The sequence below is a fragment of the Nyctereutes procyonoides genome, unplaced genomic scaffold (assembly GCF_905146905.1).
Source record: "Nyctereutes procyonoides isolate TBG_1078 unplaced genomic scaffold, NYPRO_anot_genome, whole genome shotgun sequence".
Taxonomy (NCBI): domain Eukaryota; kingdom Metazoa; phylum Chordata; class Mammalia; order Carnivora; family Canidae; genus Nyctereutes; species Nyctereutes procyonoides.
The window spans coordinates 83,993,579-84,013,226 of NW_026575140.1; the positions used below are offsets into that span (position 1 = coordinate 83,993,579).

Consider the following 19,648-nt stretch of genomic DNA (forward strand, 5'->3'; position numbering starts at 1 on the left):
AATCTTAGTTTTCATTAAGAAGCTGTATTCATTTTCAACTGTATGCTTTCTGCCTCTAAAGATATTTAAGAATTTTAGTAGCAAGAAAGGGATTGCATTTAGGTGGTAGAGATGAAAGGTGGGCAGAGTTGCCAGGTATTTTTTTGTGGACTCACTTTGATGTTATAAGCAATCTCTATGTCAAATTGATACGCCAAATATAAAATATCTTCCCAAAAAATAAAATATCTTGCTGAACTTGAATCCTACTCCTAATACTGTTTCATTGAAGATAACCTCGGTGCCTAGGTTTCTATCCTTACAAACTAGATGTAAAAAAAAGTAAATTGGAACCTGAGAAATTTCTATCACCTACTTCGAAAGAAATATGTATAAAAATTATTGGAATGACTAACAAAATGACTTAAAGAAAGAAAGGAAAACAAATCTTTTTTTTCTTCTTTTTTAAAAAAGATACTTATTATGTATGCTCCAAATTAGCATGCTCACTCACCCCAGTACACAAAGCCCTTCAGAATACAGGGTTTTATTTCTGTATTATCAGGCTCTCATAGTATGCATTTTTACAGAATTTTCAAAAAAACCAAGGTACCATCCATTAAAAAGTATAGATAAGTTTCTTGGGGCTCTCACAAACATGTGATATTAAATTCATACTTACTTATATTCTCCCAAACAAGTAGGAAAACTTTGAAAATACAGGGAATTAGAAGTCTTTTTTCTGGTAATATGGCTAAGGCTCTGTAAGCATAATACGTCATGGAAAAGACCTGAATTCTTTCTTTACATTTTACATTCCCTAGGTAAAAAGACTGAATGTCCACATAATCACATATTGGGCCTTCATAAGTAAAATCACCATAACTGAATAGTATTTTTACTAGAATTTTTAGAGAGACAAATAAAATCGTTATTTACAATAGGTAGTGTAAAGAGAAAAGCATAAACTTCATTTTAAAGAAAAGAGTAGAAACTGAAGCACAGTATCGGAAGATAAAAAGAGAAAAGATTTGGTTTCTCTTTCACTAACACATAAAAAAGCAATATGGGAACCCAATACACTATTAGAGAAATCCTAGTTAGAAAGGCATCATGTTAGCCAACTTTTGCCTCCAAACCATCTAACAAACCAGCCAAGTGCACAGTAAACAATGGCCCTGTCAAAACACAGCATTAGAAACCTCCCAACCAGTTTTTCCAAAAGATGGTAGAACTTGAGGAATTATTTGCACATTCTCCTATAAAACACTTCTTATCCACTTTTATTCAGTATGTAAATCATCACGGCAATATATCAAAAAGTACATATCTTGGATGCCCAGGTGACTCAGCAGTTGAGCATCTGCCTCCAGCTCAGGGTGTGATCCTGGGGGCCAGGGATCAAGCCCCACATCGAGCTCCCCGCATGGAGCCTGCTTCTCCCTGTGCCTGTGTCTCTCCCTCCCTCTCTGCGTCTCTCATGAATAAACAAATAAAATCTTTAAAAAAATTAAAAATTAAAAAATTAAAAGTACAGGTCTAAACTGATGACCCTTAAGTTCAGAATCATAGCTAAGAGAAGATGCGATAAGGTAGTAGGACACGAATTGGTCTTTGGTTTTCCTTGATAGCTGCAGCTTCATTTCTGTTCTTTTTTCTTCATTCATTCATTCATTCACTCACTCATTCAGCAATCATTTATTACATCCTCTCTATATAGATACATGCATTCTGTGATACAGAAAAAGAATGCACTTCCATTCTCAGGGTGGTGGCTTCTAGGCTGTAAGTGCGCCGGCACAGCATTACTTAGTAGAATGTGCATCCCGATTTTTAGTTAGGAAAATATGATTATCTAAAGGATTACTCTCAAACACAGAAATATGTTCAGGCAACAGAGTTTCCTCACCTTGAGTTTTTCAATTTTTATATTTTTTACCAACTAATTTGTTTTTTGTAGAGAACCAAGTTTTCTGTAAAGTTCTTTTTTGCAATTTCATTTCAAACCTCATTTTAAGGAAATTTGGTTTCCAATATGTGCAACAAATAAAACAAGTCATAAAAAAATAAATGATCACTGAAAACTTTTTGTTTCATTGGAATAAATTTATCATAGTTAAGGGACGCACGAACAACTGTAGTTACTAAATGTGTTATTTTTCAGAAAGAAAGGACATACTGGCCGTCTGACCTCTCCTACCATATTAAGAATGGAAACACACCCAAAACTTCTAAGTACAATTAAAACTTGCTGAATTGACATGTGAAAGCTAAAGAGCATAGCGGAAAAAACCAGGAAACACTTCCTCCTGTTAGTAGCACATCCACCCAAGGCTGAACAAAATGAGATACGAAAGAAATAAAAATGAAAAAGTTATAAAAGTAAAAAAGAAACTAAGATAACAAAAAACATTTGACTATATAATTAAGGATGACTAGGCAAATGACAAATTATCCACCAAAACGTACTATGTGACAAGATTTTTTTTTTAAAATCAGTTCTTTAGATAACTGTACAAAATCTTTAAGCAACTCAATTATAAGCGTTATAGTCTGTGGTACCTGAGATGCTGTAAGATCATTCTGAGTGAATCCTGGAACCAGGGAATCACTGAAAGAATTTTTTTTTAAATGCCTTGTCAGGTTCCTACATGATTTCTTACAACACTTTGTATAGAAGAAACAGGTCAGGTTTGTCACTTGCTCCAACAGGGAGGTGCTCAATAGTTTAGAAAGTGTTAACAGGATAATCTCTCTATAAAGTTGATTATTCATTAGGAATAAAATTCAAAAAATGAGTCACCTAGCAAAACAATACTCTGGAATGAGCTTTCTTCTTAGAAAAATCTGGTACAAAATCTAGTTTATATATAATAAGGACACTATGTTAAAGCCCAAACTAAAACTGAATAAATGTAAGAAAGAATGATTTATATATACTATATAATATTATCTATCTGGCTATCCATATTTATCTACTCTCTCCTTACAACTATGTATATACTATATAAATATATCATTCTTCTTTGTGATTATTCTGTTTGCATTTAGACTTTAAAATATTATGTATTATATATTCAATCCTGTTTGTTTTAGACATTTTTAAAATAGTCCTCCTTCCCTCTTATGCACACACATAACTGTAGTTATAAATTATACACAGTATAAATGAAGTCTCAAAATTTTAAAGTTTTAATTGCCCCATAATAAAAATAATTTTCTTTCCTAATTAAAATTTTAGTTAGTAAATTTCAAAGGTTTCCCTTTCCTGTTAGTCTCCATTTAATTATTCAAATGAATACTTATTCTTCATTTTCTTCTATTCCTGGTCAAACAGAAATAATTTTAATATGCTAACTAGAATGTATCTAACTTCAATCTTCAAGGTTTCTGCCTTTTAAATTTTACCAAATTACAATGACACTCTAATGTCACAAGTTAATTTTTGCTTCTCTAATCATTTGAATAGAACACTTTTCCCCTGGACAGGCCTTTAGCAGAGTTTTTTTAAGATTATTAATTTCATTTCTAATACTCTTCTAGTGCTTTTCTCTTCCTTTTAATTGAAAATGCAGAACTAAGAAAAAAGTCACAAAAATATTCACATCTACATCTAACACTCTACCATGATTATATTCATTTTACATATCACCTAAATATCCTTGCTTCCAAAAACGCATGTATATGACATTCAAATTTGTATGCTATGTTCAAATTACAATTTCGATAGCCTCATAATGTAGAGGACAATTTCCCTAAAAATTAAGTATTCAAATTTTTTTGCTATTATATCTAATGCCATAAATGAATGCTTTTGTTCCTATCAAAATGTAACTTTAGAATAAATCCCTAAGGAGAATTGCTACCTAAAAGAAATACTATAGTCTTCTGCTATAGAGTGTCTAAAATTTTCCAAAAAGTAATAATTCACAGAGCTACCTGAAACTAACAATTTTTACTTACTGGTAAAAAAAAAAAAAAAATGACTGCTATTTTTATATAGCACTGAATATCATAATTTAGAAAAACGGTTCTGTTACATTAATAATGTTTACCAATACAAAATGGCATATCAAAACTGTGTAAAGATACATTTCCATGATTATGAATAAGTAATTTTTTGTATTTTAGATACCATCTATCTCCTCTTGAAAATCATGTTTAAAAAAAAAAAAAAGAAAATCATGTTTATATCTTTTCTCAATTCTCCTACCCAGGGGTTTAATTTTCTCACAAATCTGACTGATATTTTCATACAATATATTAGGAGCATTCTATCATACCCTGAAAAGATTATTTTCTCGGTCCAAAGTACCTTTCCATTTGCTATTTTCATCAGATGGAAATTAGGTATTTGAGACCAGCTCTTCTTTTACGGTTTGTCTTTTTAATCTGAGTAAGCTTTATTCCTCTTTGATCTCAAAAAGAAGTCATTTCATATTAGCATTTATATGAGTTTAAAATAGTGAGCTCTTTTATACATTTGGAATTTTCAGTGTCATGAAATGAGAATTTTGTCAAAATTGCTATTTCATATTTTCTCCCCTTCTCTCTCTACAACACCCCATATATATATATATATATATATATATATATATATATATATATATATATATATAATGTATATAATAAGTAACCCCTCCCCATGACCTGGTTTTAAAACCATACTTTTTCACAGTGGATTCTTATCTATAGTAAGGACTACTTCTGAACATTCCAAGCTGTTTCATTCAGATCTCATTCTCTAAACTATTAACATTATAGTTTTGAATATTATTTTAATATTATTTTAATATTTAGTAAAGCTAGAGGTCTCCTATCCTATCAATGATTTTTCCCCCACAATGCTCCTTAATATTCCCACTTATTTTTCCATGTGCATTTTGACTAGTTAAAACAATGATCAGGGCTTTTGTTTGCCTATTTCTTTGTTTATTAACTGCATTAAGTTGACATTTGTTTAGGAATAACAACTGTTCAAAATAACATTTTGCCTTCTCCCTCAAGAAACATAGTATAGTTTGCATTAAATTCATGTTATAAATACATTGCCGTTCTTTAAGCAAGGAATAAGGCCTTAATTTAAACTTGATATTTATTGGTACTTAACAGTAGTTTTCACTAGTGTCCTTCTTAAAAGGTGCAATGGGTATTTCCCATCAGGACTCACAATTTCACAAATAATCTATTTCTGGTACTTGTCAATACTTCTTTAATATTCTATAATCTATAAAGTAGATAGTAGAGGAAAGTGCTATTTAAAATTTTTTTTGACTTTTTCCTTTTTTCCTATCCATTCATCCCCTCTATCCATTCATCTAACCACCAAATTCTTGAATTAGAATTTAATTTATAAAGAAATTTAAGTTTTTAGCAACAGAAGTTGGGAGCCTGGTCTTGGTATTTTATAGTCTCAAAACATTGATGATTTTTTTTCAAAATAGAAATTAAATAATTTACAATAAAATATGAGAGAAAATTGGCTGAGAAGGCTATCTGGACAGATATAAAAATAATGAAGATTAATAGTGCAGTTGTGCCTTTGTGTAAATGTCTTAGTTGTTCTAGACAGAACACAAGCATCTCTGATGCTACAGTGCATTCTAAAGCCTTTTTATTCTGTTATCTCAGAACTCAAATGAGTACATGAAAAAGTTTGATATAAAAAATAAAATGTTTGAAATACTCTAAAAAAAAAAAGAAAAGCTTGATACATGCTGCTAGCTTAAACAGAATAGACATTGCATTGGTTGGGTAATCCTGCTTCAAAATGGATCCTAAAAAAATTATATGGAGAGGTCAGAAACTGAAATTATGAGATTATAAATTTTATTTTTACCTTCAAAACCAGAATTCAGAAGGTGCTCCCCCAAGTCACAACCAAACACCCTCTCTTTCAAAATCCCCCGCTGCTTCAGCTTCTGTTTTGTTGGACGAGACTTCATGAATGTGCGTAAGAAAGTAATGAGCTTGCCGTGCTTTTTAGACACTAAAAAATAATAATAAAGAGGAAATACCTTAGTTGTGGCAAGTAATTACATTTTTACTTAGGGTGAAAAAACAATAGAGATCTCAACAGGCTTACTGCAAAATAACCAATTACAAGTACACTTTATGTTCTGTGGAAAATTTTCAGCAGAAGTTTAGGCAACAGTTATTTTATAAATAATATCATAATTTTACACCTTCTTCACACCAACCTGTGATCTTACTTGATGCTACTGTCAGCAACTTAATGTATTTTAATCTGTGATCTATAAATCAAGCTTGGTAAGCCAGCCACCTTCCCACTGCATACCCCATTGTATACCCAAGAATTCTACGGGATTATGACTGGGACTCAAGTTTTACTGTACCACATTGCTTTGGAAATTTTTATAGTAAGAAAAACCTAAAATGGTATAAATGTGGTTTGCTTTTCTTGTCAATTTCTAAAATATTTTACTTGGTGGTTAGAAATTTTAAAGTATTTACAATCTGGAAAGAAAAATGGAAAAAAGAAACAACTCCCTCTTTCCATTTTATAAAGAGGACAATCTCATTAAGATATAGAGCACAGGGGATCCCTGGCTGGCTCAGCGGTTTAGCATCTGCCTTCGGCCCAGGGCATGGTCCTGGAGTCCCGGGATCGAGTCCCACATTAGGATCCCTGCTGTAGCCTGCATCTCCCTCTGCCTGTGTCTCTGCCCCGCCCCCTCTGTGTGTGTTTGTCATGAATAAAATCTTTAAAAAAAAATAAGATATAGAGCGCACCTGACAAACCAATGGCTCTATAAAACATATACACATATTAAAAAACATTAGATCTTCTATTAACACACTTGTATAGCATACTAAATATTTCACTTTAATTTACTTGTAGATAAAGGTGAGAAATAAGTAGAATATGCAGTAAAGTATTTCTACTGATGGATATATTTAGAAAGACAACAGCAAAATAATTGAAAGCAAACAAATCTCCAGAAAAAAAATGACTTCTGAAAAGTGCAAACTAAAGGAAAAATTACTCTAAAAGTCAATGCACAATAACTACCATAAACTCACAGATCAGTTGTGGGATAGAAGCCACATGGCCTCAATCTTCCTACATGGTTTGCAAATGATTACTGGGTGTCTTAGTGAATCCTACTATGTATAGATTCTTGAGTGAACCCAAATCTTTAATCCCCTGAACTGATGAAGCTTCCTGTAGGATGTCTGTGTACTGAGAGAACGTGTAGCCTGGGGACCCCAAGATGGCCATACATGGATTTCTGATCAGATCAGTCACTTGTCTTCCATGTCTTTCCATTTTGTGAGAAATACTATTTACAGACATAAGCATCTTTTCTATGAACTGTGTGAGGGTGATCAACCATACTGGTTTGCCCATGTTTCCTGGAACATGAGACGCTCCGTGTTAAAACCATGAAATGTTAGGCATACTGGAACAAGGTAGTCATCCTAGACCATACACAAATTAAATGGGAAATTTATTTTTTCTACATCTGTATTTAAAATTTACTTAGAATTGTCAGAGTATGATGCTATCTCTTCTGGCCCTGAAACGTTGGGTAAATCACAACTGCTCTTGTATCTTAGATTCCTTGCTGTGAATGCAAATGAGGCACTCTCCTATTTGCTAGCTAGGTATTTATAGCACACTTGGGTAACTTCAGAAGTATGTCACACATATTTCTATATTAAAAGTCACTGGATTTGTAGGAGTATTATTCTCCCCTAGTTGCTACAGATACTGTGTTATATATCTTTGTTAAAGAATGGCCATCAAACCATTTCTGTTCATCCTCACACATTTTCTACATAAACTTTAAAATAATTATGACAAGATTTATTAAAAATACAAGTGAGTTTGGTTTGTAATAATTTAATATATTTATATGTGATTTTATATATTATTAATATTACAGTGATATAATATGAAAGAATTTTAGTTACTATATTCAATATTACCATCTGGAAACAGAATGTGTCATCATTTTTCTAAACTTATCTCTCTCAGTAAAGTTTTCTAATTTTCTTTATGAAAAGCTATGTTCCACATATATCTCTGGTTAGGAATATTATTACATCATTTACTTTTTTTTGCTGGTCTTGTAAAATAATCCTTTTCTTCAACTATGGCTTTAATTTACTTTTTTTTTAATTTACTGGTATGCTAGAAAACAATTTTCTTTATGTATAGTTCAAATCTGATCACTTACCAAATTCTCAACAATTTTAAGAGGATTTTAACTGGTCCTTTTGGATTTCATTGATAGTTAATTGCATCAAAGCAAATATGATAATTCTGTCCTTTGTCTGATAGGAATAAGTTGTTATTTCTGTTTTAGATAACTGGCCAAAACTTCCAAGATACATGTTAATAGGAGGCATTTGTATGTTGATGACAAATTTGATAGAAGTATCTGTTGAATTTGACAACTGCATATGATGTATATGGGAAAGCATTCTTTTAGTCTCACATCTCCAAGAATGTTTCACAGGAATGGGAATTGAACTTTAAGTACTATTCATTCAGCAACAAATATGAAAATGCCTACTGCTTCTTAAGAACTATTCTAAGTTCTGAGATTATAGTGGGGAACAACTCAGGCAACTCCATGCTTTCAGAGAGCTTACTGAAGGGAGAAAGACAATGAACAGCTAAATAAAAGTACCAATATATCCAGCATTTATTTTATACTTAGTAAGTGCTAGCCACACTGCACAAGTGTTTATGAACCGTTCATTTCTCCCGGAGCTCTCTCTATAAGGAAAATACTATTATTATTTCCTTTTTCAGATGAAGAAACTAAGGTACGGAGTGCTGAATAACATGTCTAAGGTCATAAAACTAGGATTCAAAATCAGGTGGCCTGACTCAAAAACTCAAGCTCTAAGCTACTATGTGATACCGCCTAAATTGAGACAACCAGGTAATTTCAGATTGCTTTTAACTGCTCATTAGGAAACAGATGAAGTAATAATGGCAAGAGAAAAGAGACTACACTGGATGGGTGGTCAGGGAAAGTGTGAAGTCACATCTGATTTGTAAGGCACTCAGTGTAGTGGGCGAGGAAGACGGTGGTATGAAATGAGGTTGAAGAGGTATGCAAAGCCCAGGTACTAGAGGCCATTGTTAAAAGTTTGGATTGTATGCAATGAAAACACACTGAAGTTTAAACATTTTAGAAAGGTTACTTTAAAAAGAATCTGTGTGTTAGAAACCCAAATATGGGGGGGGGGGGATCCCTGGGTGGCTCAGCGGTTTGGCGCCTGCCTTTGGCCCAAGGCATGATCCTGGAGTCCCGGGATCAAGTCCCACATCAGGCTTCCTGCATGGAGCCTGTTTCTCCCTCTGTCTGTGTCTCTGCCATTCTCTCTCTCTCTGTCTCTCTCTGTGTGTCTCTCATGAATAAATAAATAAAATCTTTAAAAAAAAGAAAAAGAAACCCAAATATGCATTAAAGGTAATTGGTTAACTATGATAGGTCTGCACAGAGAATTTATTTGAGAGAAAGAGACAGAGTGCATGTGCAAGTATACATGGTTGGGGGGGGCTGCAGAGGGAGAGGGAGAAGCAGACTTCCTTTTGGGCAGGGAGCTTAACTCCGGCTTGGGGCCCAGGGCTCAATCCCAGGATCCTGAGATCATAACCTGAGCCAAAGACAGATGCCAACCGACTGAACCACCCAGGCACCCTGAGTTTGACTTGCTTTTTAAAGGAGGAGCTCTACCTACTGATACGAAATAATCTCCAAGATATATTAAGTCAGAAAAGAAGGTAGAGAACAGTATATTTAGTTTAAGAAAGGGTGGGAAATGCATATTTCACACACATAAATTCACACAAACAGATGCATGTATGTACCTAAGAATTTGTTTTTGCAAAGAGAAACATTAGAAGGATAAAACAAATTAATAAAAATGGGTAAAGAAAATGGGTGTAGAAAGTAAAACTGCTCTGAATATGCCTTTTTTATATAGTTTGATTTTTAAATTATGTTAACACTCTTTCTACATACTCAAAAATAAAATTTAAAACATTAAAAAAGCAAATCCTAATTTTGAAAAGGGCTTGAAACAATGTATCTGAAACATCAACTTGGTAACACTGTCAACAGAGAGAGAATATTTTATTTTATTTTATTTTTTTCAAAGAGAGAATATTTTAAATGATTTGTGAACAGTAAGCTGACCATGCTTGGTGGGATATATTCTAAGAACAAAAAATTACAAAGTAATATTTAATTTCATTCAACTGTTTTACTATTGGTAATAGTATTGGTAGTATAATTCTGAAACAATTTTATACATACTGTGGGACAAAACAAATATATTAATGTTGTTAGGAAGCAAGGGTTTCAGTATGAGAGAAAGGAAATACAATAATAAAATCAAAGAAATCAAGGAAAACCCCAGTCATGTTAACTTGAGTTGGAAATGTAAATATAAACTTATATATATATATATATATTATATATATATATATAATATATATATATATTTCCTCTAAGCTCTAGCCAGTGAATAGGCTTAGAAACAATGATATTCCAGTTGCAAAGAACCTCTGAGGTCTCAGGTGGGGGTTTCTAATTATCACTCCTTAATAATAAAGCAAACCGGGCAGCCCCGGTGGCTCAGCAGTTTAGCGCCACGTTCAGTCCAGGGTGTTGTCCTGGAGACCTGGGATCAAGTCCCACATCGTGCTCCCTGCATGGGGCCTGCTTCGCCCTCTGCCTGTGTCTCTGCCTCTCTCTCTCTGTCCCTCTATGAATAAATGAATAAAATCTTAAAAAAAATAATAAAGCAAACCAGGACTCCTCGGAGAAATGACTGCAGGCTGACAGCAGGAAAAGCACAAGGTGAGATGGGGAAACACCCACACCCAGAAGGAGCTTCGCCAAGACAACAGGTGCACAGATTCCCACTGGGCAGCTCTGGGACATAATGATGATTCAAACATCACAAGGAATGGCTGTAACTTATTGTAAAATATGGAGTAAATAAAAATTCATGGGTCCATAGTAACACTTCCCAGAAGAAAGGAAGGAAGGGAGTGACAATTTTCAGCACAAATGGAGCTGCAACATTTAAAAAAATGCAGGAGTTGTTTGTCATACTGAACTGGACTCCCCACTTGTAGGGGAAAAACTGTATTTATTTTCTTCACATCAATTAGCAATATTATATCTGGAATGACTGGTTAATTCTAGATTAACCAAGAAATATACATGTTCACAATTCAGTGATAACTGTGTGGAAATAAATTATAATCATGATCCTCCAACCAAACTCTCATACACAATAAAATTACATTAGTCAGAGGGTAGTCTGTGTAGAACTGGACTTTCTAGGACACTAGGTAGCTCTGACTCCACTTTTGGTGTGCTAAGTTTGGCTCACAAACCAGGAACCTTGCCCATCTTTTTCTGTTGGGGTAAAGACTATTCATGTTAATTTTTCCTAAATAGTGACATAAGACTCAATTAAGTAAGGGCTGTAATCGGAGACAAAATTAAGACCAGTGGAGACTGTCATTACCAACTCTGTGCTCTGACTTGGCACATGAGGCTTCTGGAAAATTGTGCCAGCATATGTACAACCTGGCTTCTACTCTGTGTGGCCTTCTGCTTCTGTTACCCTTCCAAAAAACAATAAGATAGGACACCTGGGTGGCTCAGAGGTTGAGCATCTGCCTTGGTTCAGGGCGTGATCCCAGGGTCCTGGGATCAAGTCCCCCATCCGGCTTCCCGCAGGGAGCTTGCTTCTCCCTTGGCCTGTGTCTCTGCCTCTCTCTCTCTGTCTCTCTCTCTTTTTTTTAAAGATTTTATTTATTTATTCATGAGAGACAGAGATTGAGAGAGAGGCAGAGACACAGGCTGAAGGAAAAGCAGGTTCCATGCAGGGATCCTGATGTGAGACTCGATCCCTGGTCTCCAGGATCACGCCCTGGGCTGAAGGCGGCGCTAAACTACTGAGCCACCCGGGCTGCCTGCTCTCTCTCTCTCTCTCTCTCTCTCTCTCATGAATAAATAGACGAAATCTTAAAAAAAAAAAAAAACAATAAGATAAGTTGGGAACTTTAAATCCAAACTTGTAATGAGCCTGGGAGGGGTGGGTGTGGTCTCCAGCTACTAACCCATATCCCAATCTGAGACACCAAAATAACTAATGTTCATAAACGACGACTAGACATACAGCTTTAAATGACTTCTAAGTCTTCAAAGTAAGATTAAACTATGTTCTATACAGTTTTAGCGTTGCTGTTATTGTTGTTCATCTAATTGGCATTCTAATCCACTGCAGTATAGACAGTTGTGATAAAAGGCTCAGGCATCCATAATTCACCAGTTATCCATCTAGATAGACAAATTTCATTGTATTGGAAATTTAAACTAATAAAAATATTCAATTTAGTTATACTCAAGTTTGAAGATCTAGCAATATTTCCAAATATAAATGTATCTTCATAGTAATCTGTTCTTTATATTTTTCCCATTTCTTAGACAATAAAATGGCCAGGAAAAGCTTATTTTTATGGACACTGACACTGTCTCCCACCCATTGCTTTGTAACAAACCAGAAAACTAAATTAGTAAAGCTATCTTTTGAGGAACAGAAGTATGGAATACTGTCAAGTTATATCAGAAGACTTCTATTGAGGAAGGTAGAGTGGAGGTTTGGGTTTAGACGGTTACGTGCTTATAAACTCATTTTAACAAAGGAACATTGCACGGCGTGGTAAGGGTGTCAGGGTTAAGGTCCACCAAATATGCTGGATTAGAGAAACAAAGATGATAACAACGACATTTCAACAGATAAAATAGATCAAAAGTAAAACGAAAACAATACTTAGACAAAAGCAAATCATACCAGTTTATATCCAAATTCCCTGTTCTGGAGTTAAAATGCAACACAGGCCACAATGCTAACTTCTTCCATGTTACTTACAGGTGATAGATTTTACATCTGTGCTTTTTTTTTTTTTAAACCAGAGACAAACCCGACCAGACCAGTCTTTCCAGTAGTTAAAAGCTTTAGCAGCATGACACACAACATAATATCTCCAAGGTAAATCTTTATGATACCAATAACCAGTTTACAGGGTACACTAAAAGCATAGAGTTCAGTGAGCCAAAGTGAACCTTGACATGGAGACATGGGGCACCAGGTGTTGCTAATTACACAGTATAATATTGCTCCAGCAAAACCAAAGAATTCTTACTTTCTCAACACTTCACTGAAACGAGAGTTCTCTAAACTGGGTCTCAGAAATATTCCAGGCTGATTTGAAAGCTAAGCCTGGATTAATTTCTCAGAAATTAAATTATAAGATGATTTGTGCTAGATAATGACCTCAGTATTAGGTTTATTTGATCATAAGCACTGAGTTCTAAGATCTGTAATAAATCCATAAAGTCAAGCAGACAAATGAAAAGGTAGAGGTGGGATGCATAATACCTAAGGAGACTATCATTATTAAACCTCAGATATAATAAAGTATGAGTATAATATTTAGCATATCTAATGGATTTTTATGATTGTGCACAATATCCTTCTTTGCTTGAAGTTTTCAAATACATATGAGTTGCCATTTGGCAGAAATTTAACAGGGGTATAGAAATATAGGCAACTGGACTACATGATATTTAAGGATCTCAAAATTTATCTAATTCTAAGTCTGTTGCAAACTTTGAAATATATTGTTATATAAATATGAAAATACTTGAGTTTAAAAACAAAATTCCATAAACTTGCTTTTATTTAAGGCTGAAAAATGTATCTATTCATATCAATAAACATGGAGAAAGGGTTTTCCTCTAAGCAATGTCAAATTGACTTTCTGTGATGATATACATGGACTACTCAGTTTCAAAACTTCTGTTCTTCAACAGTATCTTTAAAATGAATTTTAAGAAAAGAAAGAATAACTGTTGAAAGGAAAAAAAAAGCCTATCATAGTATGCTTAGTTTTACCCTCATTATTATTCAAAAGCCTAATGGTCTAAAATTTGCTTAGACTATTTTCAAGCCAAACTAATTGGAAAACATGACCAGAAGACTAGGCCTGGGGTCAGGATTAGTCCTGAATAACCAAGAGCTAAGGAACTGTTAGAAGTATTAGTGGTTATCTTTACTTTAAACAATATTTTGATTATACAGAAAAGCTTAAGAGAATAATATGACAATGTCGATGTAAACATCATCTAGTTTTTTCAGATCTTAACATTTAGCCACATTATTTCCTCAGGTTTATTTTCCCCTTTTCTTAAGTTAAAAAAAACCAAGCACTACAAATATATTTGAACCCGGTTATCTCCTCCAATCCTATACACACAGAACCTTTATCATGAATTCCGTACTATTACCATATATGTTTTTATACTTTACATACATGTATGTAACCATAAAGAATATATACTATCATTTTAATGTTTTTAAAATCTGCAGAAATGGAATCATATTATATTAAACTTTCTCTAAAATTATATATTTTCAGGGATTCCTGGGTGGCTCAGCGGTTGAGCATCTGCCTTCAGCTCAGGGCGTGATCCTGGAGTCTCAGGATCAAGTCCCACATCGGGGTCCCTGCATGGAGCCTGCTTCTCCCTCTGTCTGTGTCTCTGTTTCCTTCTCTGTGTCTCTCGTGAATAAATAAATAAAATCTTTAAAAAATAAAATTATATTTTTTCAGAGTATATAATTGTGACTCAGTATATTCATTTTAACTACATTGCAGTATTCCCTGATAAATGTATACCACCACTTACCACCACTTAGACTTCTCCTCTCTTACTGTCATTGAGGGAGTTCCAAGTTTTTGTTATTAGCACCAATATTGTATTGAGCAATCTCCTAAGTGTGTCCCTGGGCACGTAGGAGGGGACTTCTCTGACTCTCAAGTTCAAACATGGAATTGTTAGGTTGTAGAGTGTATTATTTTCCAACCATATTTCAACTTTGCTAAAATATTCCCTAAAATGATTTATCTTATACATATTCTCATAGGATGTATTTTTAGGTTCCCAGTCTTCATTTCTCTGTCCTATTTAGTTCTTTCAGGCTTTTTCATTTTTGCCAAACTGATTAGTATGAAATTTTCTTCCACTTTATGCATTTCTGTAATTGATATCAGGTTAGGCAATATTTCGTATGTTAATTGGCCATTCAGTTTTCCTCTTCAGTGGAATAACTGTTCATACAACTTTGCCCATTTTACCGTTTGGTTGTCGTCTTCTTACTGATGAGCAAGAATCCTTTATAGAATCTGGAAATGAATCCTTTGTTAATTATTCACGTCACAAACATCTTCTCCCAGTCTGTCGCTTATTTCTTTTACTGTACAAATTTTAAAATGTCTTTAAGTATGGTTTCCATACTTTCAGATACCTTTATAGAAAGGAAACCTTTAAGGTCAAAAACATATTTTCCTAGCTCCTCTAAATCTTTTTCACTTGTTTTGGTTTTTTTGGACTTCTTTGTATGGTTAGAGTGAGGGTGAGATATAATATTATTTTTTCCCTTCTGCATAACTAGTGATTTCATCATCTTCTACTGAATACTCATTTGTCCACTAACTTTTAAGATTGATTCTTAAATGAAAGATATGTATGGTTTATGAGGAGTCTGAGTTCTCTCAATTTTGTCAGTCTCTCTCTCTCTCTCTCTCTCTCTCTATTTATCCCTCACTTTCTTAAGCTCCAGCACTTTATAAGTCTTAATATCTATAAATGAGGACTCCCCTCTGCTTATTCTTTAAAATCGCCTTTATATTTTAGCTTTTTTACTCTTTCGTATGAATTTTAGAATCAGCCTGCCAAATTAAAGGAGGAAAAAATTGGAGAGAATCTGATTAAGGCCTCACTGAATTATAGACTATTTTGTATGAGAATTGGCTTATGATATTGAGCCTTCCTGTCCACAAACACAGTAAATCTCTCCACTTACTTAAGATTGATTTTTCACATCCTTCAGCAAATTTTTCTAATCTTTTCCCATAAAGGTCTTATGTACTTTTGTTACAGTTATTCTCAGGAACTTTATGATTTTTGCTAATGTAAGTGGTATTGTTTTCTAAATTATATTTTCTAATTGTCACTGGCATACAAAAATGCAATTAGTGGGCTCTAGGACTGCTGCTCCCTTCCAATCATGCCCCTGCAACTTCTAGCTGTATGTCTGTGGACAAAGTATATAATTCTCAGCCCTTCATTTTCCTCATCTAGGAAAAGTTAAAAATCTAACTACCTAACAGAATTGTGAGGTTGTGAGTATTAAGTCAGAGTATAAGGCACTTAGTGCTAGACAGGAAAAACTCAATTACATTGGGTCTTCCGGACGCCTAAGGGGCTCAGTGGTTGAGCATCTGCCTTCAGCTCAGGTTGTGATCCCGGGGTCCTGGGATCGAGTCCCACGTCGAGCTCCCTTCAGGGAGCCTGCTTCTCCCTCTGCTTATGTCTCTGTCTTTTTCTGTGTCTCTCATGAATAAATAAAATCTTGAAAAAAATAAATGCTGGTTCTTGGTCACCAAAGAGTTTTTGTTTAGTAACCATACTTAATTCTGTTCTTCTAACAATTTGACTGTATGTAGGTTCTTCTAGGTTTGTAGATCATCAGCAAAGATTTGCTGATTTGCTTCTTCCTTTCCAATCCTTTCACTGCTTCTTAAAGAAGCACTAAATCTCCAATGAGCAATTATTTTACTCTTGATTTTTAAATAGGTTGTTTCTTAAGTCTCATCATTATGAACAAAATTTTCCTGGCATTTTTGGATGGAAATCTTAACTATATTAAAGAAATTCCCTATTCTTAATTGCTAAGATAAATAAAATGAACTGTTGACCTTTGTTGGATGATTTCTTTGCATCTACTAAGATCATTTAGTTTATCTTGTGTAAGTTTTGAGGATGGCAAACAAAATTTATACCCACTTTTAAAAGTCTTGCTGTTTTACTTCTATAGTAAGTTCCCTTTATTCCTACTTCTGTATGCTTTGTAAGGATGTAAATGAGTGCAAGAGACTTGAGAAGAAAATGGCAAATAAAAGAAAATAAAGTCTTAAGCCAAAATTCCATCTCAGAAACTTTAATAAACAACAGAGTACTGTAAACATATTAGAAGTGACTCTCAGTAAAGGAACCCAAACAAAATAATTCTATAGGGTACAAGTTTAGACAAATAATTCTAAAAATGGAAAAACTGCTATAGGTTGCTGATACCTTAAATTAAGCAGCAAACATTATGGCATAGATTTAGATTTGCAGTCTTAAGAGCTGAAGTGAACTATGTTACTTTAGTATTTTCACATTTATTAGTAGGGATTTTGACAAGAGATACAAAAATTAACTTATTTTTAGTATACACTGTCATATGTCCTGAAAGGATCTTTGGGCAACCAAGAAACAGTTTTGGAACCAATTTAGTAAAAACTCATGCCAGGGAAAATTTGATGTAATTCTTATTTAGTTTATTGCTTTGAGGATCAATTAAATTAGTCCAAACTGACCAACAAAGTCTTTACTTGAAATCAAACTCAGAAACTAAGCTGTAATTCCCTAGAATAATTCTACAAACCTTTTAAAGAAATATTTCTAGATAGTTGAGCAAGATTCTAACATGACTCAAATGTAAGTCACAAAATAAACTGAACTAAAAACACTTTTTTCCAGTACTATAGAACCTTTGTAATTTTCCTTCTGCATAATATAAAGAAGTTTAACATTTTAGGATGAATAATAACATAAAGGAAGTTCTTTAAGTCAGTAATGAAAATATACATAAATAATTCTGATGATTTTTTTTGATCTTGCAAAAAAACATCCTCCAAATCAGAGTAAAGGAGTTTCTGTATGTCGAACTTAAGAGTAAGTTTTTACTTGATGGAACAGAACATGTCCAAGAAATTCTGTCCAATTCCTATTTCTATCTCTGAAAATCTTCTGGTCTATATGTCAGATCTCCCTCAACCTGGCTCTATCCATGGCCTGCTTCAACCCCAGTGATGAAAAAGATACACTGAATCCTAAACCAGCTATTTAAATAAAATGCAAGACAATCTAAACATAGTAATATCTATGATACAGTAATATCATAGCAATAATTATAGTATAGCTAATATACATTGAGTGTTTATGCCAGTGCTTTACATGTGTTAACCAATCTAAACTCAGTTTCTGTTAGCATCACACTCTAAATGATTTATACTCAAAATATAAACCAGTATCTGATCACTAGAATTTTCTTCTTAAAAGGCATAAGAACATGGGGTGCCTCGGTGGTTCAGTTGGTTAAGTGTCTGCCTTTGGCTCAGGTCCTGATCCAGGGTCCTGGGATGGAGCCCCACATGGGGTTCCCTGCTCAGCAGGGAGCATGCTTCTCCCTCTCCCTCTGTTCCTACTCCCTGTCCCACTCATGTTCTCTCTTTCACTCTGCTTTCTCTCACTCTCTCTCAAAAAAAAAAAGTCACAAGAAAAGAGTATATTAAATAAAATGTAATTTCCCATTACATTCGCCGTGATGACTTTTAAATGTGATAAAGATTATCAGAATAATAACTCTTTTCCTACTTTCCTCTCTTCTATGTATCCAGCTCTAATTAACAAGATGACCTAAGATCAATATTTCAATTCCCTTTCTTTAGTTTATTAGGTGGTATCCTATACTATTTAGACATATGGTTTTTGTATGTGGTAAAACTATTCAGTTAAACATAAAATGTTAGCAACTCTATTTGAAGATTTACAAATGCATACTTGAACCAATGGCCTAGTAACTAAAAGCTTTTATGCCTTTCCAATAATAGAACAAATAGTCCAGTGAAGGTTGTCTATCCAATCATACCTATTATTATCCAAGCATGAGCAGGTGAAAACATACCAAACTAAGAATGTGGAGCTCGGTTGTTAGTCCTGATTCTGCCAATAACTTGCTGTAGGATTTTAGATAAGATAATTAACCAGTCTAGATGTCAGTTTAATAATATGATAAATGAAAAGTTTATCCAGGCAATTTATGAATTTGAAATTTCCTAAAAATACCTGAGAAATCATGAAATACTCTGATGAAATTAAACATTAGAATGCCACAGAAAGCTCTAAAGTGTGTGGAAAAATGTCTTTACTGTAGGAAAATTCATCAGAAGGAAAAAAAAAGACATCATTTAAAACTACATTGAAGAGCTATGTAAAAATATAATTTGGGCCTTCTAAAACATCCTAGAAAAAGCTGGTCTAAAAATTTAAGATAGAAGGATCACTATTAATAATGTTACTGTTTTATGCACAGTATATTAGGCTTAACACTTGTTAAGTAAAAATAATTTTAACTAAGTTATTTTATTTTTCTCCACGAAAATTTAAAATAGTAGTAATGAGTTCTTACATAACTAATTTATACAACATGCTTATATAACTATTTCCAGAACTTGATGCATCATTCTAGTATCGTAAATTGTTAAAGGCATTCACAATTGTTGATTATATCATATGACATACTAGTATTTCTTTGATTTGCTAGCAAACCCTTGGTAAACAGTACAGTGGCCACTTATAGTATGTTTTTACTAGAAAATGTCATATATTTTATAAAGATTAATTTTTGAATTAGGTGTCCAGAATTTACTGCAATGATAGAAAAAAGGTAAATATTATCTGTAGGTTCTGAAAACTTATTTCTATCATATATA

The 19,648-nt window shown here is 33.7% G+C and overlaps 1 protein-coding gene across 7 annotated transcripts in view; it reads right to left on the reverse strand.

Moving 5' to 3' along the window:
* Positions 1-19,648, reverse strand: part of ARHGAP32 (Rho GTPase activating protein 32) — a 265,244-nt gene that overhangs the window by 34,253 nt on the left and 211,343 nt on the right. For all 7 annotated transcript variants that reach the window (XM_055304940.1, XM_055304939.1, XM_055304936.1 and 4 more), the window contains one exon: positions 5,819-5,968. In XM_055304940.1, coding sequence (XP_055160915.1) covers positions 5,819-5,968 — 150 coding nt within the window. The remainder of the gene's footprint in view (positions 1-5,818; positions 5,969-19,648) is intronic.